Here is a 27,343-nt window from a genome sequence, read left to right as displayed (position 1 = left end):
TTTCAATCTGGCATTATCCATAGGTGATAATTTGCTTCAAGGCTATTAAAAATTAACCTTTGCAGGGCGGTGGCGGCACATACCTTTAATCCCAGGCAGGCAGATCTCTGTGAGCTTGGGGCCAGCCTAGTCTACAGATCTAGTTCCAGTACAGACAGGGCTACAAAGAGAAAAAACAAAACAAAACCAAAATTATTCTACAATTCTCATTTCCCTGGAGTGACTTATTAGAATTTATTAGAGGTTAACATGAAACATGGGGCTATAGTGATACTTGAAGCAAGAAATTTGGTCTTGTCTAAAGCAGATTCTGTGGATAAAATGGTTTAGGTGTCTGCATTAATTAGAAAGCCACTTGTCATAAAATCAGCAGGGGCAAAGGGAGGTCTGGAAGGTAATGGGAGGAGAGGAGGAAGGGGAAACTATGGTTGGGATGTAAAATAAATGAATTAAATTTAACTAATAATAATAAACAGCAGCTATGGAGACTGCTGTAGGTATGCTGACCGTATCAATCTGTAGATTTGAAGCAAAAGCTTCCATAAATGGTAAAGTCTTTGTCAAACATTTCCCATATTCTCTTTGTTATAGAGGGATAACAAATTATTTGGAACATTAGGTTTTTTTTTTATCTGAAAAGTATTCTTATAAAATAATAAGATTGGTATGTGAAAACATAAACTATGCTTTAATTAAAATAATGGCAACTTAGTTTTAATTTACTGAATGTCTGTTATGAGTAAACTACCATACTAGCTAGTTGTCTAACTGGCAAGCCATAACTTACACCTAAGAATAAGCCTGGTTCAAGCTTAAGAAGGGATGAGTCTAGGGGTTTGGTCCAGTTGTTTCTATGGCTGTTATGTTACTCTTCCACTGTGATAGCAGAGCTAAATCCATCACAAGGCTATAGGTGAGAGGTTCAAACTGTCTATTCTAAGCAGTTTCCATTTTACATCCTGCCTTGTGTGAACTCTGAAATTGTCATTTCTTCTAAGACATTCTGTAAGAGAGTTTCTATTGCCGGGCAGTGGTGGTGCATGCCTTTAATCCCAGCACTCGGGAGGCAGAGGCAGGCGGATCTCTGTGAGTTTGAGGCCAACCTGGCCTACAGAGTGAGATCCAGGACAGGCACCAAAACTACATAGAGAAACCCTGTCTCAAAAAACAAAACAAAACAAACAAACAAACAAACAAAAAAAGAGTTTCTATTTGCCTTTTAACTTTGTTAAGGTGATTTTAATATTTAGGAAAAAATTGTGGAAGTAAAAATTTGAAGTGAGCTCTTAAATCTAGTATCTATGAAAAAAAGTTGATCACCAAAGCAACTTAGACCCCTCACATAGCATGTCCACCTTTGTGAGGTTTTATGCATATTTCAAAGCTGAGTTGATGGTTCACAGAAATAAAACTAATTGCATTCATCTTTCTTTTCTCTGATAGTATTTTAATGCTTTCTTTAAAAAGAGGATTTAATAGAAAGTCATTATGTTTAGATCTAAAATTCGTTTTTTTTCTACCTAATTTTTGTTGTAAGAAAACTACACTAGGAAAGGAATTATGTTTTGAATTGTGGATATGAAGGGTAATTGTCATATTCTTCTGGTGTTTCTGGCTCAGATTGGTCCGAAATGGAAGGATGTGGTAACCAAATGCATCAAAGGGCATTATCAGCCCTTACTGCTGCTTTATGCAGATCCCCAGGGTACCCCAGTGTCTACCCAGGACCTGCCTCCCCAAGCTCAGTTCCTGTCATACACCAAGACATGCTACGATAGTGAAGATTCAGGTGAGCAGCCTAGCCCTCCCACCACCCCGTAGAGTCAGATAGTTGGGTCTCATACTTACAAGTTCAGTTCATAGTCTAGCTAGGAGGACGAGGGTCCATTACACTGTGAGAAAGAAGTGCCGACTTGTACACAAGCTGATTAGCACCAAACTTTGTTTTCTTCAGTTTTCAAGAGTGTATTGCCCAAAATCAGCTGTCCTCAAATCAAAAGTGAAAAGGGAACTATGTCTGTTTGCATCAAGATACTAAAATAAAATTATAAGGGATATTTCAGTAACCTTGTAACATTGTTAAAGGTTATTGATTCTTGCTAGCAGTGTTACAGTGGCTTAAGTGAATTTTGAGCAAGATTTGTATTTATTTTATGTGTGTGAGTGTTTTGCCTATGTGTATGCCTATGTTTATGCCTGGTGCCTACAGAATCCAGAAGAAGGTGTTGAATCCTCAGGAACTGGAGTTATGGATGGTTATGCTATACCATGTGGGTGTTGGAAACAGAACCCCAAATCCTCTGCAAGAGCAGAAAGTGCTCCTAACTACCGAGCCATCTCTCCAGTCCCTGGCTTAAGTGAATTGTTAAGAAGCACTAGATTACTACAGTTCTAATCCTTGGAGGTGAAAGAGTTTTATTTAAATTTCAAATGTAGAAGTGATGGTCCTCAGCATATGATCAGTTGTTCCAGTCTCAGGCAACTGTTTGGAATTATGTAATGCCTTCCTATAGAAGTAACTTTGAGCTAAAACTAAAGTCCCAGGGTATCCCACAGAGGCTGATAATATTTGAACTATAACCCTCATAGTTTGGGCTTGCTTTCTGTAAAGATGCGGAACTGGCTCTTAGTATAGTTTTGAAAGAGAAGGTACATGCCTTAAAGCCTTCCCCTCCTACTGCATCTCATTCTTGTCTGGTCTGTTGTGTTTCTTCCTGCTGTTTAATTTTGATTTGGTTTGTTTTTTGAGCCAGAGCCTTACTATGCAGCACAGACCAGCCTGGAACACACTATGTAGCTCAGGCTGGCCTCTATTTCATGGTTATCCTCCTGCCTCAGCCTCCTGAGTGCTGGGCTTATACCAGGTCCAATCGCTCTTCCTGTTTTGTGCCTCATCCAGACCTGCTCTACTTCCTTCAGTCAAGTGCTCATTTGTCTGTTGTGTTTATTTCAGCTAAGGGCTCAGAAAATAGTCTTCTTGTCAGACATATTCCCACTAAAGAATGAATAATAGCCCCCAAATTCCTCAAAGATACTAAAAATGTGTATGTCAAGTTTTTAAAGCAACATATATAGGAGAGAGCCTCTGACAGGCAACAGCTGACAGGTGTGACAGGTGTGACCGTATAGGAGAGAGTTTCTAAGACAGGTGAACAGCTGGCAGGTGTGACAGGTGTGACTGTATAGGAGAGAGTTTCTAAGACAGGTGAACAGCTGGCAGGTGTGACAGGTGTGACTATAGGAGAGAGTTTCTAAGACAGGCGAACAGCTGGCAGGTGTGACAGGTGTGACTATAGGAGAGAGTTTCTAAGACAGGCGAACAGCTGGCAGGTGTGACAGGTGTGACCGTATAGGAGAGAGTTTCTAAGACAGGCGAACAGCTGGCAGGTGTGGCAGGTGTGACTGTATAGGAGAGAGTTTCTAAGACAGGCGAACAGCTGGCAGGTGTGACAGGTGTGACTGTATAGGAGAGAGTTTCTAAGACAGGTGAACAGCTGGCAGGTGTGACAGGTGTGACTGTATAGGAGAGAGTTTGTAAGACAGGTGAACAGCTGGCAGGTGTGACAGGTGTGACTGTATAGGAGAGAGTTTGTAAGACAGGTGAACAGCTGGCAGATGTGACAGGTGTGACTATAGGAGAGAGTTTCTAAGACAGGCGAACAGCTGGCAGGTGTGACAGGTGTGACTGTATAGGAGAGAGTTTCTAAGACAGGCGAACAGCTGGCAGGTGTGACTGTATAGGAGAGAGTTTCTAAGACAGGCGAACAGCTGGCAGGTGTGGCAGGTTGGCCTAGGGCTTTCCATCTATATAGATCTTACGTCTCACAACTTTTTCATTTCTTCCACTTTCCCCCATAGGTTTTCTAAAAACCCCACAGTTTTTCACAGTGGCAGGCAAAGTGAGGGCTTCAGCAAGGTAGGGACAGGGGTGGGAGGAATTGTCTGTGTGTCTGGATTACCTGGAAGATGGGTGTTGGGAAGAATGGCTCTGTGGTGTCTTCTTCTCACCCTTCCTTGTAGGAAGTTCTTGCCTTATGGGTCTTTGTTGCATCCATCTCCTTTCCTCACCTCTGTCACTGTTCTCTCTTTCCTTACCTTTTCCTCTGTGTCTCCTCCTTCCTTCAGGAAGGGAGCCTTCCATCTCAAGTGACACTCGAACAGATTCCTCAACGGAGAGCTATCCCTACAGACATTCTCACCATGAGTCTGTGGTCAGTCACTTCTCTTCTGATTCTCAGGGGACAGTCATCTATAATGTGGAGAATGATTCCATGTCTCAGAGCAGTCGGGACACAGGTAGGGACTTAACATAGGATCCTGCTTGCCTGATTCAATTCCTGCATAGAAAGTCTCCCAAGAAAAAGAAACTGGGGCAAGTAGTAAGTAATATGCAAGGCAGAAAAGTACAGAATTTGGGTCATTGAGTAGAATACAATGAAACAAGATACTTTTGAATGAACAATGATGCTCCATTGCATATAGGAGTACATCAGTACGGACCATGTAATATGATTGTCAATGTAATTTTTCTTACGTTTACCTTTGTCCTAATATCCTTTTGATCCCTTAAATCCCTTTTGCCTTGTCTTCTACCTGGTCGTGTTTCATGCCATGGTTTTGAGTGAAAGACTTCAAAAGGGGGAGCATTTGTGGGTGGGGAATACCTGTTTATCATCCTCGTACTAGGTTTCTGAAGGACAGACATGCAAATAAAGGAAGGATGGCCTGCTTATTATTGTACATTCCATACAGAAGAATCCTTGAATTGTTTTTAAATCTTTGATTGTATCAGTGGAAGATGCCATTACAGGCCACAGAGGGAAGCATGGAGAATGACTACTGAGATGGAAAGTTACAGGAAATAGAACAGCTAAGGCATGAAATACTGTCTAAATGCCTAAGGACTTTGGGGATTAGTGAAGCTCATGGATTCAGATCAGTGCTTTAGTCTTCTCCTTTTTACAAAAAATTTTCACCAGGTGGTGGTAGTGTCCCTCGCCTTTAATCCCAGCACTCGGGAGGCAGAGCTAGGTGGATCTCTGTGAGTTCGAGGCCAGCCTGGGCCACAGAGTGAGTTCCAGGAAAGGCTCCAAAGCTACAAGAGAAACCCTGTCTCAAAACCAAAAAAAAATTTTTTTCTTTTTGAAAAATTATTATTTTTATATGTGGGTGTTTTTCATGCATAGATATCTGTGTACCATGTGTATGCCTGGTGCCCACAGAGGTCCTTGGATCCCCTGGAAGTGGAGTTACAGACAGTTGTGAGCTGCCATATGGGTACTAGGAATTGAACCCAAGTCCTCTGAAAGACCAGTCAGTGCTGTTAAACACTGGCCCTTTCTCCTGCTCCACCTTTGATAAGAATAGAGGATTTCAAACAGTTCTAAACATACAACATAGAGTACTTCCCACCCTCATGTACTCATCACCGAGTTTCAGTAACTGTAGCCCAAGACCAATGTAATTTTACTGATGCCCCTATTCCTCAATAGTTTTGAAGCAAATGCAAGACATTATATTACTTGTTCCATAGATACTTTAGTATCTATTAAAATAACATAAATCATTTGCAAACATACTTAAAAACAGTAATAAAGGCAGGGAATGTATTCACTGAACAGTGTGTGTTTAACGTGCGCAAGGCCCTGTGTTTGAGTCCTGCATGGAAACAAAAGAGAAAGAAAAGTAATTCTGCCTGCTGCTGCTGAGCACTGTGAGGGCTCCGCTGTTGGGAGTGCCGTCTTTATGGCTTTGTGTGTTTCCTCCAAATCAAAGTGAGATCCCAACATTGTGATGGGTCTTTTAGGTTATTTCTTAATTTTTTTAAAATTTATTTTATTATCTTTATGTGTATGAATGTTTTGCCTGCATTTTGTTTGTTTGTTTGTTTGTTTGTTTTTTTGAGACAGGGTTTCTCTGTGTAGCCCTGGCTGTCCTGGATCTCACTCTGTAGACCAGGCTGGCCCCAAACTCAGAGAGATCTGCCAGTCTCTGCTTCCTAATTGCTGGGATTAAAGGCATGTGCCACCAGTGTCTGTCTGTCTGTCTGCCTGCCTGCCTGCCTGCCTGCCTACTTACCTATTATCTATCTGTCTGTCTGTCTGTCTGTCTATCAATCATTTCCAGACAAGGTCTTGTTTTGTAGTCTAGGTAGTTCTCACACTTAAGATGCCCTTGCTTCAGCCTCCCATGTGCTGCGATTACAGGTATGCAACACCACACCAGGGTTTGATTATAGGTTAATTTTTAAATTTTGAGATGGGCTCTTAGTATGTTGCCTAGGCAGTTCTGAAACTTCTGAGTTCATGTGGTTCATGCCACTGTACCTCAGTAGGTTACTTTTAATGTGTAGAGTTTTCTCTTTGACTTTTCCCTTACAATTTATGGTTGAAAAACTAGGTAGTTTGACTTGTATATTTCCCAGGCTCTGAATTTTGCTGTCTTTATCCTTATGGTACTTGAGCATTTTCTACTATCCTCTTTCTTTCTTTTCTTTTTCTTTTTTCTTTTTTTTCTTTTTTTTTTTGAGACAGTGTCTCTGTGTAGCCCTGGCTGTAGACCAGGCTGGCTTCAAACTCAGAGATCTGCCTGCCTCTGCCTCTTGAGTGCTGGGCTTAAAGATGTGCGCCACCACTTCCTGGCTGTCTTTTTTTTTTTTTTTAATTTAATTATTTTGTATGTGGGTGTTTTGCCTGCATGTATGTCTGTGCACTACATGCATGCAGTGCCCTGGAGGCCAGAAGAGGGCTTTGGATCCTCTGGAATTGGAATTATGGATGGCTGTGAACCGCCATGTAGGTGCTGGGAATTGAACCTGGATCCTTTGGAAGAGCAACTGGTGCTCTTAACTGCTGAGCCATCTTTTTAGCCCTTCAGAAGCAGTGGGGATTGCACCTGGGTCCTATGGAAGAGCAGTCAGTGCTTCTTAACCACTGAACCATCTTTCCAGCCCCCAGATTTCTTTTTTCTTCTCTCTCTCTCTCTCTCTCTCTCTCTCTCTCTCTCTCTCTCTCTCTCTCTCTCTCTTGGTTTTTCAAGACAGGGTTTCTCTATGTAGACCAGGCTGGCCTGGAACTCACAGAGATCTGCTTGCCTCCCTAGTGCTGGGATTAAAGGCGTGTGCCACCGCTGCCCCCTTCCTCTTTCTTTTTTCTTTTTTTCTTCTTTTGGTTTTTCGAGACAGAGTTTCTCTGTGTAGCTTTGCGCCTTTCTTGGGACTCACTTGGTAGCCCAGGCTGGCCTCGAACTCACAGAGATCCACCTGTCTCTGCCTCCCGAGTGCTGGGATTAAAGGCGTGCGCCACCACCGTCCGGCCCCTTCTCTTTCTTATATATTGGTAGTTAGACCTAGAAGTTTGGTCAGATTCATTAGGTTTCTCGTGAAGACTGTTGTGTAGATGGTGTTAGGTGCAATTGTTTTTTAAAGGCCATCTTTCTGGAATTGTGAGTCAGAGAGAAGCCATTCCTGTGAGGGAGTGATGTACATGTTAAGTTTAGGGTCAGTAGGATCCCTAGTGTTTTAACCTTGGTGTCATTTAGTTGCTATAGGTGATTTTCTCTTTTTGTAAATCTTTCTCATGGGCCTAAATAAACAAATAGATGGATAAAAGCGGTAAAAAATTGCATGAGGCAATTGGTTGAGAATAGTATCCATCACATTGCGTTACTGATAACCTGAATGCCTCCAGGGCTCTTTGTATACCAGTATGTCATAATGAATTTGTTAGCTCCCATGCATTTGAGAATCTGGGTGGTTTCTCTTAGCCTGTCATCAAACTTAATTCACGTTCTGGGTTCCAGCTGCTTAGATGATTATATCCTTTAGAATATGACCTTTCTGTATAATTTAAATCATGCTCATTTGCATATTATGGGCTTGATGCTAGGAAAGTTACATAAAATACTGATTTCCCTTGGGGTTTCTTAGTGATTACTGATAAACAATTATGAATGTCTGAGTGAAGTCAGATTTGGTAAAACATAGATTGGAGATGAGAATGAGAATTAATCAAAATTGAAATGCCTTCTAAAATTCACATTTACAGAAGATTTAGAACTGCGTCCTAAAGCCATACATAATGAGAGCTGTTGCCAAAAAAAAAAAACCAAATTCTGTCTTCAGTTTATGAGAGTGGGAGGCAGTTGTGATACATGCCTGTAATCCCAGTACTCAAGAGGTAGGAGAATTACTGTGAATTAAGGCCAGCTTGGACTGTATCAAATAAAAGCAATACTCTAACAAGACTCTACCTTAATTAAACAAAATAAAACCCACTTGCCTCAGATTTAAAAAAGGAAGAAAGTGCTGGGTGTGGTGGCATACACCATTAGTCCAGCACTTGAGAGGCAGAGGCAGGTTGATCTACATTGAGTTTGAGGCCAGCCTGGTTTACAAAATGAGTTCTAGGACAGACAGGGTTACATAGAGAAAAAAAAAAAAAAAAAAAGAGGATGGGAGAAAGAACAAAAAAATGGGAGTTCATGACATTTTTAGATAATAATTTTTTTCCTTTGAAAAATTACCATGAGCTGATGGATCATTCCTACTTAGTCTTGTAAAAGTTTGGTTCCTCAGCACTAAAGAACAAACAGAAGTTGTTAATCAACATCGTTAGTTCCTCTGGGTCACTGGGAAAGATGATGAGTGTGCTTTGAGGCTGGTGCTTGTTCAGGATATGTTATAGATTTGGAAGGCACCATTGACTACCTGAGCTTTTCTACACTTACCTAGGAGAGAGTCTTACACTTGCATCAGATAGTTCTGACCCTTACAGTGTCTGATCCATGTGTATAATAAATTGGTGGCACTATTACAAGTCCCAAAGGGAGACTCAAGAGGGTAGGGGTCAGTTGCAGAAAGAAGCTTACCCCCATTTCCTTGTTCTTTCAGGGCACTTGACTGATAGTGAGTGTAATCAGAAGCACACATCGAAGAAAGGGTCCCTGGTCGAGCGCAAGAGGAGTTCTGGCCGCAGTAGGAGGAAAGGCGATGAGCCCCCGGCCTCCGGGTACCACAGTGAAGGCAAGCCATCTGCACTCCTCTAGCTCCTCTGTTAAACTTTCGTCTGTTTTCCAAGAGGCTTTTCCTTACTTTCTCAGCTTTAGGAGGAGGGCATTCGTGATTATCTTAAACACTGTTTTTCTTTCCTTCTCTGATTTCTAGGAGAAACACTGAAAGAGAAGCAGGCTCCTAGGAGCGCCTCCAAGTCTAGCAGCACCAGCAGGCTGAAGGATTTCAAAGAGACAGTCAGCAATATGATCCATAGCAGGCCTTCCTTGGCTTCTCAGACCAATGTAGGATCTCCCTGTGTGGCCAGGGCAGGAGACCAGCCAGACAAGACACCACCAAGGAACTTGCCTTTACCCTCTCGGGACTGGGAAACTGAGAGTACCAGTAGTGAGGCAAAATCCAGTTCTTCCAGCAAGTATCGCCCAACATGGAGACCCAAACGAGAGTCTTTGAATATTGACAGCATTTTTAGTAAGGACAAAAGGAAGCATTGTGGCTACACCCAGCTTAGGACCTTTTCTGAAGATTCAGGTGAGCAGAGAATAAGGGAACAAATGGACTTTCAAATACAGTTGATTTAAGTATTTAAAAATCCTGGGGCTGGAGTGATGGCTCAGCGATTAAGAGCACTGACTGCCCTTCCAGAGGACCTGAGTTCAATTCCCAGCAACCACATGGTGGCTTACAACTGTTGATAATGAGATCTGGTGCCCTCTTCTGGCCTGCAGACAGAATACAGTATAGATAATAACTTAAAAAAAAATCCTGAGTTTTCTGGTATAGCTGGCAAGGAACATCTTTACTCTGATGTCATGTTTTTTGAAGATATGACTTTAGTGAGAAATTTTTAGAGTGGAGGTTTAGTTAGATTTTCATTTAGACAAATGCTAAATCTACCTCCTCTATATCTGTTCTTTGGACTAGCTAAAGAATTTACACCAGATGAAATAAGCAAGCCACCTGCTTATGACGTTAAAGCTGGTGGACCAAGCTCACAGCATAAACCCTGGAGTGCAGCCCGGCCAGGCTCTCATCTTTTAGAGCAGCATCCACGCCTAATCCAGCGGATGGAATCTGGCTATGAGAGCAGTGAGCGGAACAGCAGCAGCCCTGTCAGCTTGGATGCAGCCCCTCCTGAGAGCTTGAATGTCTACAGGTATTGTCTGGTCTTTTAATAACCCCAGTTCTTTGCACAGTGTGAGCTACCTACTTGGAGCTTTCAGCGATGAGTTAGGTTTTAGCACTGACCATAGTCTCTACCTGCTTTTCTATAGCAGCAGCACCCTCTGTTGGGAGGAGGAGTAAAGGCAGTGGCTTTTCATTTGAAGCATTAGCTATTCAGTAATATTTGTTTAGTACGTACTTAAAGCAACTATAATAAAGTTGTAAGACTACAGAGAATGCTAACAAGGATAATGCTGCTAACTTGTAAAATGTTCATTTGTCAGGCATGTAGGATGAACAACTCTAGAGATCTAATGTACAACCTGAATATAAATTTGTTTTTTGTTTGTTTGTTTGCTTTTCAAGACAGGGTCTCTCTGTGTTGTTTTCATGCTTGTCCTGGATCTTGCTCTGTAGACCAGGCTGGCCTCGCACTCATAGAGATCCACCTGGCTTTGCCTTCCGAGTGCTGGGATTAAAGGCGTGCACAACCACTGCCCAGCTACAAATGCAGGCTGTTAAAACTGTACCATTTGTGGCGCTCATAATGAATGGGATTTTAGCTGCTCGTGCCACTGTGAGGTAATGGGTGCTGATTTCTGCTTCACTCATGGCAGCCTGAGTATTAACCAATTGTGCCACAGGCATTGTGTTATCTCTTGGATAGAATATTGTATGTAGTACAGGCTGGTCTTGAATTCATTTTGTAGCCCAGATTGACCTTAAACTTAAGCTGGTTCTTTTGCCCCATTTCCAGAGTGTTGAGATAACAGGACTGCATCACCATACACATTGTGAATATTTACAATATTACGTTTTTATTTTAAAAATTGTTTAGGGGTCTAGAGAGATCACTTAGCAATTAAAAGTACTTGTTGCTTTTGCAAAGGACCTAAATTTGGATCTCAGCACCCACGTAAGGTAACTGTAGCTTTAGGGGATCTGACCTACTACTCTGTCTTCTATAGGCACCCCCACACATGCATGCACATACATACACATTAAAAAATAATTGTTTAGTAAATATTTTTCAACAAAAGATGCATTAATGAATCAAAACATTGATTATAAAATAAGAGAAGAAATCCAACCTGTAATTTATTCTTATTTTCTTTCTTGGTTTTTGAGTTACTGGGGACCCAATTATGAAACCATTGATAATCATAATCCCATAACATCATAATGACAGCTTAGTATAGTTCATTATACCCTGCTTGAAGGCCTCATTTTGCTCTCTATACATTGTTTTTATAGTTGCTGTGGAAGCAATATTATTATTATTTTATTTTATTTATTTTGGTTTTTCAAGACAGGGTTTCTCTGTGTAACCCTGGCTGTCCTGGAACTTGCTCTATAGACCAGGCTGGCTTTGATTTGTGGAGCTCACAGGAATCCACTTGCCTCTGCTGGAATTAAAGGCACGCACCACACGTCCCCCTCCCCCACAACCAGAAGCAGTGTTTTTAACCTTCTAGCTGATTTGAAAGGCATGATTATATCTTCCTTTGAAAGAGTTTTGCCGTATCCTTATTCTTCTTCACTGTTCTTGCCTGCCCACTGGACCCTGTTCAGTTTTATGCATGAGAAAATGCTACAAAGGTTTAGTATGCTGGGCTTGAATTTCGCTCAATGGGTAGAGTACTTGCCCAGAATGGTAAGTTTCTCAGTTCTGTCCTCCAAAAGATATCAGTAAGAAAGAGGAAAATAATATGAGAATATGTTCATTAATTCATGTAATAGAATTTGGATGTCTGCTCAATACTTTTGTTCTGTTTTACTTTGTTTTGTTTTTTTGAGACAGGGTTTCTCTGTGCAACCCTGGCTGTCTTGGAACTTACTCTGTAGACCAGGCTGGCCTTGAACTCAGAGATCTGCCCGCCTCTGCCTCCTGAATGCTGGGATTAAAGGTGTGCATCACCACCGCCCGGCAGCCCGATACTATTAGGTGCACAACTTGTGAAGGAAACTAGAGAAGAACACAGGTGTCTGTTTCCCAAGCAGTCTAGTGGAGTGAGTGAGTTTATGAAGTAAGCAAGCGAAGACAAAAGAATGAAGAGTGGGCAGCAAAGAGGCAATGAGACATCATAAAATCCGATGTACTAAAACATTCAGAGAAGACTAGAGTAGCCCCGTTGAGAATGCAAGCAAAAGGTAACATCATCAATTTGGGGCTCAGAAGCATTCAGCAGAATTGACTAGGGAAGGCCCCTTGGGGTAGCCTATTGGAGTTCCTGATTGAGAGAATCCTGAACAGGGCTGAGTATCCCTTTGGCTGAGGCTTCATGTAAGAGAGCAAATGATAGCAAATAGCTAACACGATCAAATTTGGGGCATACAGTCATTTAGCAGAAGCTGGCTAGAGAAGCTGAGGCAGCTGGCTGCAGCCTCCCACTGAGAATCCTGGTGCACAGTCTTCTTCTGTTCTTTCCATGGGTGACCTTCTGATTCCATTTCCTATGTGAATGGGTTAGAGGACAGTTGTGGAAGTCAGTTTTCTCACACCGTAGGGCTTCGTTGGTTTGATCTCAGGTCATCAGGCCAGGTACCAAGCACCTTAATCTGCTGAGCCATCTTACCAGTCCAAGGACACAATTTAAAAAAAATTTTTTTTTTTAATCTTTTAAAGATATTATAATCCAGCTGGGCAGCAGTGGCACACACCTTTAATCCCAGCACTCAGAGGAAGAGCTAGGCAGATCTCTGTGAGTTTGAGGCCAGCCTGGTCTACAGAGCGAAATCTGGACAGGCTCCAAAGCTACACAGAGAAACCCTGTCTTGAAAAAACAAAAAAGACACTATAATCCTACTTAAGACAACTTTTTATTTATTTATTTATTGTTTATTTATTTATTTATTATTTATTATTTATTTATTTATATTTTATGTGCATTGGTGTTTTGCCTGCACATATGTCTGTGTGAGGATGTCAAATCCCCAGGAACTGAAGTTACAGTCAGTTGTGAGCTCCCATGTGGGTGCTGGGAATTGAACCTAAGTCCTGGAAGGGCAACCCATGCTCTTAACCGCTGAGCCATCTCTCCAGCCTCCTGGACACAATGTTTTTTAACACTCTTAGCAGCTTGCTGAGGAAACAGCAAACAGAACGGAAAACAGAGGACAGGGCCTTTCAGGGAGAAGGTCGAGCCTCCTTACTCTCAGTCCTTTCCCTTCCACCCTTTTCTCTGTTTGTTTATTTTGTTTGTTTGTACACAGGTGTAGTCCTGGTTAGCCTGGATCTCACTCTGTAGACCAGGCTGGCCTAGAACTCACAGAGATCCACCTGCTTTTGCCTCCTGGGTGCTGAGATTAAAGGCATGCCCCACCCCAGAGGCTTTTTTTTTTTTTTTTTTTTTTTTTGGTTTTTTTTGAGACAGGGTTTCTCTGTGTAGCTTTGCGCCTTTCCTGGAACTCACTTGGTAGTCCAGGCTGGCCTCGAACTCACAGAGATCCGCCTGGCTCTGCCTCCCGAGTGCTGGGATTAAAGGCGTGTGCCACCACCGCCCGGCTTTACCCCAGAGGCTTTTAACAAGCATAAATAGAGTTTACCAATATAATGTACATTACAAAAAGCTGTTTTTTCTTTTTCTTTTTTCAATCTGAGATGAATTCTTGTTTCCTAACCCTGGAATTCTGTACTCACTCTATTTTCCTGCCTCAGCCTCTGGAGCTGTACATTGTGGTTTTGTCTCTTGACCTTGGTTCCCAAGCTTTTATGATGTTTGCTTTCTGTTCTGAAATTTTAGTCTTAAGAATGTTGTTAGAAGCCACCCTTTGAAACTTTTACTACTGTGGATTCTCTTTTAAAGGGATCAAAGCACAAAGAGACCAGGATTTGTTCCTTCTTGGCGTCATATCCCGAAGTCCCACAGCAGTAGCATCCTGGAGGTAGACTCCACAGCATCCATGACTGGCTGGACAAAGACTCATCCTCTCTCAGGTAAACAGGAAGATACTGGATCTGACCACCAGTTCTATTTGGGAAACAGCTTTGTTGAGCATACTTCCACTAAAAGACAATTGTTGTTTGAGAATTCCATCGGAATGTAAAAGTGTGTGCTGGAGACCTAGCTTGGTTGCTAAGTGCTTGTTATGCACCATGAAGACCTAAGTTCGATTCCCAACATGCTGGGGAGGCATATTGATATTGCTCACTGGCCGGCCAGCCAGCCAAGCTGAATCAGCAAGTCCCAGGTCCTACTGAGAGATCATGTCTCAAAATGCAAAGTGAACGGCTGCTGAGGATAGTACTCAAGTTTGACCTCTGGCGTACATATGCACCCACACGGGTACCCACACATACTAATGAATATACACACCCATCCAAACATACCCACGCCAAGTGTAATGGAAGACTTTTCAGCTGCTTTTCCTCAGTTTCTCCAGTTCTTGTTTCCCACAGCTTGCCTGAATGTTTTAACATTGCAAAGAGTTTTATGAAATGAGGAGGGACAGAAATATGATGCATGATGGTAAAAAATAGTTCCATTCCTTAGAAGAGTAAGTCCTAGGGCTTTCCTTGGTCTAGGCAAGGTCTTGAGAAATGAATTCCAGGGCTGGAGAGATGGCTCAGTGGTTAAGAGCACTGGCTGTTCTTCTAGAGGTCCCGAGTTCAATTCCCAGCAACCACATGGTGGCTCACAACCGTCTGTAATGAGACCTGGCACCCTCTGCTGGCGTGCAGGCATGCATGCAGGCAGAACACTGTATACATAATAAATAAATCTTAAAAAAAAAAGAAAAGAAATGAATTCCGTAGTGATTGATGTTGTTATGAACTGAGATACAACATAAACATGTGGGCAAAAGTATGAAATTAGCAATTCATGTTGACCCCTCCCTTGCCTCTGTATCATAGTCTCATTACCTACCAGTGACAGTTGCTCATTGGTTCTTAGAGCTGTGGAAAGGAGTATGCAAGAACAGTAAGAAGATGTGAACGTGCTTAGGTATTTATGCTGACACTTGCCAGGCAGAGGAATATATAGAGAAAGGTGCACTTGGAATCCTGAGTATGTTAAAGGACTGGCAGAAGCCATGCCTGCTTCCTCCTGAAATTACATACTGTGCTGATCGTTCACGTTTTAACTTATTTCATGTCGAGTAACATTACTTTAAGAAACTTGTGAATGTGGATGAACCTACTATCCCTTCTAGTCTCTTCAGATAGATGGTACCTTTTCAGTATAGTAAAAATTGAGTCTTATGGTTTTCCCTGTTAGTCCTCAGTTCTGGACCAATTGGATCGAATATAATCTTTCTTAACAGGCAAAAGACATTTAACAAAGTGATGACAACATTTTTTTCACTCACATATGCACATGCATCCACATGTGACGAAATGTACAGACACAGGTATACCACACACATACACACACACCCAACCAAAAAACAAAATAAACCCACCTATAAAAGTAAATTGGGTCCAACAATTCAATAACCTGCCTTTTACCTCCTAAAACTGAAGGAACCAGTGCTGACACTGTGGGATATATGCTTATATAAATGTCTAGATGTGTGGGATCAGGACCCATCCCTGGGGCATGAGCCGGCTGTTTGGAGCCCAAGCCTATGGTAGGACGCCTTATACAGCCTTGGTGCAGGGGGAGGGGCTTGGACCTGCCTCAACAGAATGTACAAGGCTCTGCTGACTCCTCATGGGAGGCCTTGCCTTGCAGGAGGTGGGAATCGGGTGGGTTGAGGGGGAAGACTATGGGGTGGGAGGAGAGGGGCACCTGTGGTTGATATGTAAAATGAACAGGGGGGGAAATTTGCTGAGTCATGGTTGCTCCCTCTGGTAGAGGGGTATTCAATACATGCAAGTGATATTAAATACATTGACTCAAAAAAAAGTCTAGATGTTATGTACATACATATAGGCCTTACTATTAAAAATGAAAACACACTATACATACTATTCTATCTCCCACACTTTTGCTTGATTTATCATGGATATCATTCTCTATTTAGACTCATCAATGAACTCTTTAAAGGTGAGTTTTTACTGTGGATAATTTACAAACCAATTTTTTAAAAATGGTGGAAATTGCCAGACGGTGGTGGCGCATGCCTTTAATCCCAGCACTTGGGAGGCAGAGGCAGGCGGAGCTATGTGAGTTCGAGGCCAGCCTGGTCTACAAAGCGAGTTCCAGGAAAGGCGCAAAACTACACAGAGAAACCCTGTCTCGAGAAACAAACAAACAAACAAAAAAACAGTTTAAAAAATGGTGGAAATTAAAGAGGAAAAAAAAAATGACTTTTTTTTTTTTTTTTTTTTTTTTTTTTTTTAGTGCCAGGAATTGAACCTTGGAGTTTGGGGGTCATACATGTTAGGCACGTTCTTTGCTACTGAGCTATAACCCAGCATCTTGCTGTTGTTTTGTTCTCTGAGATAGGTTTTCTCTCTCTAGGCTGTACTGGCCTGAAACTTACTATATAACTCAGGCTGGCCTTGAACTCATGGTAGTTCCTCTGATTCAGTGTCCCAAGTGCTGGTATTACAGGTATTAGTACCATGACCAGATACTTTTTGAGACAGGGTCTCACTAAGTTGTCTAAGCTGACTTTTTTTTTTTTTTGGTCTTTCGAGACAGGGTTTCTCTGTGTAGCTTTGCGCCTTTCCTGGAACTCACTTGGTAGTCCAGGCTGGCCTCGAACTCACAGAGATCCGCCTGGCTCTGCCTCCCGAGTGCTGGGATTAAAGGCGTGCGCCACCACCGCCCGGCTAAGCTGGCTTTGAACTCATTCTATAAGCTAAGTAGGCCTTGGACTTGTTATCCTTCTCCATCACCCTCTGGAGTAGCTGGGATCATGGGCCCGCACCAATAGCTCCAGCTGAATTGAACCTACTTGACTTGAAGTCAGTTCTCCCATCTGCTGTCTATGCTACCTTTCTGTGTCTCAGTTTTCCTTTTTTCTAAAATAACATGGGTGTCTACCTTATCACTAAGGTAGTGATAAGGAGAGAATTAAATGAAATAATATATGTCAAATGCTTTTGAACTGTTTTTAGTATATTGAAATGCTTAAGAAATGTTAGGAGTTATGCTGTTACAGTTAATGAAATATTGAAAATATATATGTTGTTGTTGTTAACATCAATATTCATGGCTCATGACTCTGAATCTGATAGGGAAAGCACTGTCCAAAGCATGAACTGGAAAGCAAGAGTTCCAAAGGAAAAATGGTATGGTAACCATAAAGTCAACAGATAATTCAACTTGATTCTGGAACTGTTGTAATTTCTCATCTTGGCTTGTATCTCAGGTGGGGAGATCACCTCTAAAAGTGAGCTGGATGAACTACAGGAAGAAGTGGCCAGGCGGGCCCAGGAACAGGAACTTCGAAAGAAACGGGAGAAGGAATTAGAGGCTGCTAAAGGGTTTAACCCTCATCCCAGCAGATACATGGACTTGGATGAACTGCAGAATCAGGGTAATTGTGAGAATTAGGCTGTTGGTAATGGGGACAGAGAGAAAAGGCAAAAAGTAAGATCTTCACTTAGAAATTTCTTATCTACTGTTTAGCAGTATTTGATTTTATCTTGGTTTAACTACTGTAATGAGAGCTAAGTTATAAATGGAAAAACTTATTGATTAGAGATAGCACTACTTCTAGGTACATCCATTAAAAGCCTGAAAGTTAGGGGCTGGAGAGATGTCTTAGTGGTTAAAAGCACTGGCTGCTCTTCTAGAGGACCTGGGTTTGATTCCCAGCAACCACATGGTGGCTCACAACCACCTGTAACTCCAGTCTCAGGGTATCTGATGTCCTTTTCTGCCTCCACAGGCACCAGGAACACATGAGGTATACAGACATATATGCAGGCAAAATACCTGTAATATGCATAAAATTAAAAGAAAAGTTTAAAGCTTGATGGTTAGAGATAGTGCATTACTCAGGGAAAATAGTTTCCTTAAACATCTCTGAAATGTGTAAGTAGAACAAATCTTAACTCAGAGAGCAAGAAAGGACGGTGATGTTTTTAGTATGCTAGGTGGCGCATATGCCAGGCCAGCTCTCTGTCAGAGCTGTATTCCCAGCCATAATTTGCTAGTTTTGCTTTCAGTTTTGGTTTTGGCTTCTCCCTTTGTTGCCCAGACAGGCCTTGACCTCATATCATCCTCTCTTAGCCTCCCAAGTAACTGGGGTGGTAGCTATGTACCATCACGCCCAACCGTGATTTATTTTTGATCCCATGACAACTCATTCCCAAATCTCATAAGATGTGCATAGACATGAACTTCCCCAACTGCCTCGTATTGGTTAATTACCTTCACCAAAAACCACAAAGCCAAATTAGTTTTGTATTATCACTTTGTACCTTGAGACTGGTCTTCAAAATAGGAGTTCAGCAGCTTGAGGTGTCTTTTTTTTTTTTTAAATTTTATTTATTTTATTATGTATACAGCGTTCTGCCTGCATGTATGCCTGCAGGCCAGAAGAGGGCACCAGATCTCATTACAGATGGTTGTGAGAATTGACATGTGGTTGCTGGGAATTGAACTCAGGACCTTTGGAAGAGCAGCCAGTGCTCTTAACCTCTGAGCCATCTCTCCAGCCCGAGGTGTCTTCTTTATATAGGTTCTGCTGGTAAAATAATATGGAGTCTAGGAACCAATGCCATGTGACTGGCTGCTTGTCCCAGCTCTTTCCTTACATCAAGTAGCTTTCTGGACTAAGTAGTCTTAACTGAGGACAGCTTTTCCTCTAATCTTACTGTGGTCTGTGGTGTTTTCTTTCTACTTTCTCTCTCTTTCTCTCTCTCTCTCTCCTCTCTCTCTCCTCTCTCTCCTTTTTGTGATACTAGGGATTCAACTCAGGGCTTCACCCTTGCCAGGCTCTCTACTGCTGAGCTACATTCCCTACCCCCTAGTTCCTTTTGATTCAGGAAAATTTTTGTTTTCTATTTCCCAAGTTATTTTTTGTGTTTGTTTCAAAATATGCTTTAAAGCCTGGTGTTGTGGCTCACAGATTTAGTTCCAGCACTTAGGAGGCAGAGGCAGGCAGATCTCTGAATTCAAGGCCAGCCTGGTCTATAGAGTGAGTTCCAGGACAGCCAGGGCAGAGAAACCCTGTCTCATTAAAAACAAAAACAAAAAAAAAAGGGCTTTACAATTTCAATTCCTCTTAGCGGTTTCTATATTTGGATAGTCTACTTTGCATTTTGAACTCAAGTTTTGTCAGTCTGAAGTTCCAGGTTTATACTATTCTTTGTGTGTCTCTGTTTGTATGTGTGCAGGTACACATGTGTGTGAGTGCATGTGGAGCCAGAGGACAACCCTAGATCTTGTCCACATCCCAGGCGGGTGTATGTTCTTTAATCTGGAACCTAATTAAGTAGACTAATCTGGTTGGCTAGTGAACACAAGCACACACCTAGTTCTGCCTCCCAGTGCTAGGATTCCAATGGATACTCCAATACCTGGCTTTTTTTCATGTGTGCTTGTAGGGCAAACTGAACCATGTCCTCAGCCTTTTAACTCTCCTTGTCTGAGATCTGGTCTCATCACTGTCTAGCCTTGGCTGGCCTAGAACTCACTTTGTAGGTGAAGTTGGCCTCATAGTTGTTGTGGTTCTCCTCCCAAGTGCTGAGATTACAGGCCTGTGCGCTGTGCCTTGGTGTAAAGTTTATAATTCTGCTGTTTCTCTTTGTCCTTTCCCTACTCTCTTATTAAACCGTGCATTAAAGTGAATCCTACTGGTTGTTTCCTTGTCGGCTCTCTATACATACGCTTTGGTGCAGCCTTACTAGAAGAGCAAAGCATGGAGTGCTGAGATTCTAGATGATAAAAAAGATTTCAATCTGGGCTGAGTGGCCGTGGTGGCGCACCCCTTTAATCCCAGCACTTGGGAGGCAGAGGCGGGCAGATCTCTGTGAGTTCAAGGATAGCCTGGTCTACAGAGCGAGTTCCAGGACAGGCTCCAAAGCTACACAGAAACCCTGTCTTGAAAACCCGCGCCCTCCCAAAAAAAATTAAACCTAGCATACTGATTCATTAACTATAGCTTGCCTAGATCTTTGTAAAATTGAGAACTTTTACATGGTCTCACTATCTTCCCTGGGCCTCTGAAGGGATTATATGTGTGTACCTCCATGCCTGGCCTCCCCCCACCACCTCCCCCTTTTTTTTTCAAGCTACCACCTCTAATTGATTTAATTGATTCTAATTGTAGTGAAAGAACTTAGGGTCTAGGGCTGGGGGAAATCAGAGTTCTAGAGATGGGGGAGAAGTTGACTGCCAAGGTTTTCAGAACCAGTCTACTTTCTACTGTCTTCTTGCTCTTTTGTTTTTCTTTTCTTTCTTTCCTGTCCCCACCCTCCCCCGCCAGACAGGGTTTCTCTGTGTAGCCCTGGCTATCCTGGAACTTGCTCTGTAGACCAGACTGGCCTCGAACTCACAGAGATCTGCCTGCCTTTGCTTCCTGAGTGCTGGGATTAAAGGCCTGCGTCACCATGCCCGGCTCTTCTTGCTTTCTAAAAGCTAAATGAAGTAGGAAGTGGATTAGTTAAGGTTGTAGCCGAGCCTTTCTTATTATGCCCTGTTGTTCGAATTTCTAAATGGTCTTATAATAAAATCCCAGAGCCAGATATCAGGGTGAAAGCTGAAAGGTCAGAGAAGTAGATCAGCCAGCCACTAGTTCTTACCTCTATGAAATCCTCAGTCTAAACAGAGTTCCTGTTTCCTCACGCCTTACATATCTTTCTCTGCCCTGCCATATTACTTCCTCAGATTAAAGGTGTCTGTGCTTCCCAAGCAAAGGCATGAGATCTCAAGTGCTGGGAATAAAGGTGTGGGCCACCACCGCCTAGCTCTGTTTTCTCTCCTACACTGGATCAATCTCATGTAGCCCAGTGTGGCCTTGAATTCATAGAGATCCAGACGGATCTCTGCCTCCCGAGGGATAGGATTAAGGTCGTGTGCCACCACTGCCTGACCTCTGTCTGATGTAGTGGCTGGCTCTGTCCTCTGATTCTTAGGCAAGTTTATTAGGGTACACAAATATGTCACCACAATGCCCATCTGAAGGTAAGTTGAGGATAGGGGAAGGGTGACATTATGAAGAGAAACAACTCAGACTTTTTATTCTACTTCATTTTTGTTTTGATTTGATTTTTTTAACCGTGTCTGGCTGGCAGCTTGCTATGTAGATCAGGGATCTTCCTGCCTCTACCTCCAGAGTGCTCGGGAAAATAGGCATGTGCCATCATACCGGTCTGGAAATTCATTCTTCCAAACCCTGTGACCAAGTGAAAGCTCAATGTCAGTTCCAACCATGGTGAATTAACATTGTATTTTACCACCAGTTTATGCTTATAGAGGAACAGAAGGTAAGGATACTAGACGGTCCTTCACAAAGTTGTCTGTACTATACTGCTTAGACCTTTCATCTGGCACTGTTCCTGGATACTCGTTTGTACTTACCTTGACCCACATGCACTTTGGTAGTAGGGAGAATTAGCCTATGCTTGTTATATAGGAGGTGGCTTTTTAGGGATACTTTTGGTGAGCTAGGCATGTTGAAAGCAAAACTTTGTATTGCTACAGAAAGGTCAGTCCATGTACAAATGCAGTTCAACTGCTGTGGTAGATACATTGAAATAGAAACTATAGATCTCCTCTTCCCAAGAGGTGTATTGATAGAGCAGAGTGGTGGAGAGAGAAATGTAGCTCTAGGAGGGAGTGGTTTGGATGACTTTCTACAGAATGGTTAAACCATGGTTGCCATTACAGCAGCAGAAGACTGGGGTGTTCTGATGGTAGTTGACAAGGTGTGTCTTGTTATTTCGTGGAATAGCTGTTCGGTTCCAGGACTAAGAGTCATGTTGCTACTATGGACAGTTGTTCTTTCCTTGAGGTATTAGAGTTGGAATGTGAATGTGGCAGTCACGTACCTCCCTTTTTTTGGCATTGGTTAGGTCTCAGTTAAGGCAAAAGTGGATGCCTTACATGTTCTAAAGACTTCTTAATAGCAGTGGACAGTTAGGCCAGTGGCTTAACAAGGATCTGTGTGTCCCAAAGAGAAGAAACAGTCATAGGAGAAGCTGGAATTAATTATAATAAAAATGAAAAGTGCTGACCCTTTCAGGGAGGAGTGACGGCTTTGAAAGGTCCTTGCAAGAGGCAAATTCAGTATTTGAAGAGTCGCTGCATCTGGAACAAAAGGGAGACTGTGCTGCAGCTTTGGCTCTCTGTAACGAAGCTATCTGTAAGTAACTCAGCTGCTACGGCTGTGGCATTTTCGACTAACACCACAGTAGGTACTTGTGTTGTCACACAGATGGCCATATGAACAGTTTTTAATGTCTCTTGTGTTCCCAAGCTGAGGCCAGTTAGCTATCCTTGCCCTTGAGATTTCAAAATGTACCTGGTGGTGTCACTGGTTTGTGGACATTTACTGGAACAACCTCAACAGGAAGCCACAGATGAATTCTTCAATTGTGTCGGCTTTTTCCCCCAAAACAAAGTTGGATTTCAGAAATGAGGTTAGCCCACTCTTCCTATAGTCACTGACTAATGAGTAGGAAAACTGAGTGAACTGGCTCTGACTTCCTGGGCCAGTAACTTTTCATTGTAATATTCCATTCTTTTTGTTTCTCCCCTGCCTTCCTGGTATGCAGTACCATGATGTAACAGCAAGGGACTAAGGCTAGGAACTGGTATCTGACTCTTAAGTATGACCCACAAGAAGCTGTCTCTATAAAGACAGATGCAGGTTTGGATACTATTTTTTTTTGCTGTTGGCCATCAGAAAGGGGAGTTGGGAGCAGATTGTGGAGACCAGAGTCAAACAGGTCAGTGAAAAGATAAGAGTAGTAACCTCCAAGCACTAGTTTATCTTCCTGGTTCCTTTTAAGTTTTGTTTTATTTTCTTTAGTGTTTTGTTTGTTTAAATTTGAATTAACATGTTTGGCCTCCATGGCTTCCATGAATGTTCCCTAGAGCCAGAGCCAGTTCTGCGCCCTGGACAGCGCATGCATAGTCCATGCCTTGCATTCCTGCTGCATATTTTGTTTTACCGCCTGTCTGCTTTGTTTTGGTTTAGTTTTTGTTCTTTTATTTTTGTTCGTATTTTGTGTTGTTTCTGCTATATTTTCTTTTGCATTTTAGCTAAACTAAGACTTACCCTGCATGGTGCCAGCTCTAGCACGCACAGCAGAGCCCTAGTCGATAAGAAGTTGCAAATCAGTATTCGAAAAGCACGAAGCCTGCAGGATCGCATGCAGCAGCAACCATCATCGCAGCAGCCGGTGCAGCCCTCAGCCTCTCTCCCACCACAGGGGGGCGCCCTCCCTCAGCTGACAAGGTAGTGCTTGAGAACCACATTAGTTTATGGACATCAGGGGAGGAAGTGATCATGGGTGCTCCGTAGCACGAACTGTTGTCTTCTCTATTACCAGGGAAGAAAGGAAAATACACTGCTAAGATTTTCTTCTCTCAGGTCAGAGATACAAAAGCTCATTACATAGATCGTCCTTTTCTTAATGCTTCCTAGAAAGATGCAAAAAAGTACAAAATAACAAGTTCTCAAAATTTCCTGGACTTGCATAACAGCACGATTATTATATTTATATTCATTATGTTCTTATGGGATCTGGTCTGCCTTTCATGTTGTAGTACCAAACATTTGATTAATTTGAGGATTTTAGTGTTTCCCATTCCTCAGAGAAAATAACCAGTTTATCTTCCTTTGATTAAACCATAGGGAAGAGACACAAAGATTTTCTTTGTTTGCTTCCCTAAGGTCAGGACTAGGAAAAAGTCCTAAGAGGTACTGGGGTAATTTCCATATTTTAGGGGTTTTAATTTGGCTTTTATGTAGAATAAATGAATTTAAGTAAAAATTAACTTTGGCTATTAATAAATTTGAATAGTTTTCACAATGTAAGTATAATAAAAGCAGATAACTTTTTCTTTTCAGGTGTGTGTTTGTGTGTGTGTTTGTGTTGCTGGGGATGGAACCCAGGAACTTGTATATACTACTAGACAAGTGCTCTACCATTGAGGTACACATCCTCTGCCTTGATTGTTTATCTTTTGACTATCAGCCCCATTATATTTGTTAACATTTTTGAGCATTTGCCTGGGTTTAGGTCACAGCCAAGCACTTTCTGCTTTATTTTGTTATTACATGATAACAGCCCCTGATGAGATGGGGGCTGTAAGCTAGCATACTTTCTAAGTAAGGGAACTTGCAGAGAAGATGGTTACTTAGCTAGTAAGTGGTAGAAGTATAGAACTCAAATCTAGATCTGTTTGATGCCAATGCTTTTCTCTTTCTCTTTGCTTCCCTACCTCTGAGACAGAGTTTCTTCTAGCCCAGGCTACCTAGGGCCCGGAGGGCTTGAACTCCTGATCTTGCTTTTGCCTCTGGAGTGCTAGTGTTGCAGGCCTGTTTGCCACCACCCTGGTCTCCTCCATTCTGTGGGTTGAACCCAAGGCATCCTGCACTCTACCAAATGAGCTACATTGCTAGAGGGTTACATTCATGTTGCAAGAGTGACGGGTGACTAAACCCGCAAACGTTTGTAGTATACAGGTTGAGTATTTTTATCTAAAATGGCTTGAGACCAGAAGTCAGTCCGTGTCTGTCTGCCTCTCTCTCTCTGTCTCTCTGTCTCTGTGTCTATCTCTCTCTCTCTGTGTCTGTCTCTGTTTTTATGTCTTTCATTTTTCTGTCTCTCTCCCTTTCTCTCTCTTTGTCTTTTTCTCTCTAGCTCTGTCTTGTATCTCTGTCTTTCTGTCTCTCTCTGCCTGTCTTTCTGTCTCTCTCTCTCTCTCCTTTTCCCTTCCTCCCTTCCTCTTACTTCCCTCTACCTTTTTCTCTTCATTTTTTGAGATAGGGTTTTGCTTTACAAAGCCTGGAACTTGCTAGGTAGTCTGTGTCGGTCTCAAGCCTACTACAATTCTGTCTCTGGTTCCTAAGTGTTGGGCCACACAGCTCAGATCTCATTTTTTTTTTCTTTCAGATTTTGAAACACTCACAGAGATAGGTTGAATACCCTCAGCCCTGAAATCTGAAGTCTGAGATGTTCCCGGGTCCAAATTTACTTCATTATTGTGTCTGTGCTCAAAAACAGTTTGAGTTTGAAGCATTCTGTTTTTGGATTTTCAGATTCTTAATATTGATCTGATAATCTAAGGTTGGAAAGGTTGCAGTGTCCTATAAGACTGCACATGTTTTGGTCAGAAATAGAAAACAATGAGAGTCAACTAACTGCAGTTTGTTCCGATTCCCACTCCTCAGCGTGAAGACAGTCCTGGTCTGACTGTGAGGAAACATCTGAGTGATTTCTGTGTATCCCAGAAATCCATATCACCTTGTACTCTATAATAATAGTATCCTTTTCCTTTTTTACTGAGCTGCCCCATAGGACCCTAGAGGAGCATTTCCCTCCTTATACAGCATCTGGGAATTTTGTTGTATGGTATGAGCGATTTATAGGCTTCCCTTCTGTGTCATCGTATGTGGGAGAAGCAATTTCTTTTTTTTTTTAATTTGCAGGTGGAATGTGATTGGAAAGGGACTTCACAGGTAGTGGAGAGTATTGGCAAAGACTGTACTTCATACCACATATATGAAATTGGTGGTGACATTGGATAGATAATATTGCCTTCTTTTTCTTTTGGGAACCTGTGTCTTTGTTTGTGTTTCTTTCTCGTTCTCGTCATGATATCTTTGAATAGCTGTAAGTGGAGGAGTGAATAGTTCTTTTTGGAAGTATTATAGTTAGTCAAGGCACCTTATGACTGGTCCTCTCCATTTGTTTCAGTGAGCAGCCTGTCCCGCTCCAAGTATTGTTAAACCAGGAGGCACAGCTGGATCCCTGCCAGGATACAGAGTTTGGGGCCAGTTCTACCTTCTTCCACTCACCTGCTTCCTGCCATGAGTCACCCTCACCCCTCACCCTGGAGTCATCTGTTCCATCTGTTTCACAGCACAGTCCCCCTAGTAGATCTTTGAAGCTTCTGACCTCATTGGAGGTGGACAGCATTAATCCCTCTGCATTCCCCAGGCAGGATTTACCTACAACAGCAGGTAGAATTGAGAGGAATTCTCAGCATGAATGCCTGCCATTGGATGCCCTTGAAGATAAGCTCCAAGGCCACAGGGAGGACATCAACAGCTGCAGCAAATTCCCACCACAAGAAGGGAGAGACATAGTTGGAGATAGGCTGTTCCAAGAAAAGAAGCGCCCTGTTGACATATCCATGGTGATGCCTTGGGCACATTCAACAGCAGAAGCCACTTCTGAGATAGTTACACATAGCCTAAGTAGTCCTTCAGGTTCGTCAGCTCAGCCTAGTATTCCTCCTTACAGAGCCTGCCACCCCATAATGTCTGCTGCTTCTTCACCTGAGCTTCATGTGACTGACCCCATGCAGAAACTTAACCAGCATCTTCAAGCCCAAAGTCTCCAGACTTCATTGACTTCAAAGGTGGTCAGAGGCAGTGAGGAGCCCTATAGGCCAGAGTTTCCCAGTACAAAAGGACTTGTCCGCTCATTGGCAGAGCAGTTCCAGAAGATGCAGAATACCTCCACGAGGGATGTTATAGGTTCCCAGGATCGAAGTTTGCCAAATGGTCTAAGGAAGAACTCTCCTTCTGACTTTATGCCTCCATTACCCCAGGGTCCAGGAAAAGACCACTGTCGCTGGGTAAAACAGCAGCCTTCTCTAGATGGCAGGGAAAGACTGCCCTCCTGGGAAGATGCTGCTGCTGATCATCCTCCTCTTGCCATGGACTCTGGGCTTCCCAATGGAGAAACCGCTGGAAGAGGACAGCCCAGGTTGGCTGAGCCAAATATATACCAAGGAAGGCTATCCCAAGTGACAGATACTAGGCCTAAGGAGCTGGATAGCAGTGTCATATTGGGGACTTCTTTGCCTTTGGATTCCTGGGTAAATGTCACAAGGCTCTGTGATTCTCAGGTTAAACACAGGGGCCCTGGGCCAGGAGTCAAGTCCTCCTCCCATGATTCCCATACATGTGTAACCTACCCAGAGAGAAATCACATCCTTTTGCATCCACACTGGAACCAAGACACAGAGCAGGAGACCTCTGAATTGGAGTCTCTCTACCAAGCCAGTCTTCAGGCCTCTCGAACTGGCTGTTCTGAATGGAGGTTGCAGGATGTGGCTTGGCAGCCTCTTAACCAAACAGGTAAAA

General features: G+C 42.7%; 1 protein-coding gene across 8 annotated transcripts in view; it reads left to right on the top strand.

Annotated features, from left to right (window-relative positions):
* Window positions 1-27,343, top strand: part of Usp54 (ubiquitin specific peptidase 54) — a 75,001-nt gene that overhangs the window by 32,857 nt on the left and 14,801 nt on the right. For 3 of the 8 annotated variants that reach the window (XM_052733504.1, XM_052733505.1, XM_052733510.1), the window contains 10 exons: window positions 1,621-1,789; window positions 4,126-4,296; window positions 8,891-9,022; window positions 9,164-9,541; window positions 9,935-10,166; window positions 13,981-14,111; window positions 17,438-17,605; window positions 22,247-22,381; window positions 23,284-23,479; window positions 25,947-27,337. In XM_052733504.1, the coding sequence (XP_052589464.1) occupies window positions 1,621-1,789; window positions 4,126-4,296; window positions 8,891-9,022; window positions 9,164-9,541; window positions 9,935-10,166; window positions 13,981-14,111; window positions 17,438-17,605; window positions 22,247-22,381; window positions 23,284-23,479; window positions 25,947-27,337 (3,103 nt within the window). The remainder of the gene's footprint in view (window positions 1-1,620; window positions 1,790-4,125; window positions 4,297-8,890; window positions 9,023-9,163; window positions 9,542-9,934; window positions 10,167-13,980; window positions 14,112-17,437; window positions 17,606-22,246; window positions 22,382-23,283; window positions 23,480-25,946; window positions 27,338-27,343) is intronic. The other 5 variants (XM_052733507.1, XM_052733511.1, XM_052733508.1 and 2 more) reach the window with 3 other exon arrangements.

The sequence above is a fragment of the Peromyscus californicus genome, unplaced genomic scaffold (genome assembly GCF_007827085.1).
Source record: "Peromyscus californicus insignis strain IS unplaced genomic scaffold, ASM782708v3 Scaffold_12__1_contigs__length_115047231, whole genome shotgun sequence".
Classification (NCBI taxonomy): Eukaryota; Metazoa; Chordata; class Mammalia; order Rodentia; family Cricetidae; genus Peromyscus; species Peromyscus californicus.
Note: the sequence above shows the minus strand (reverse complement) of the source record. Positions and strands in the feature narration are given on the sequence as shown.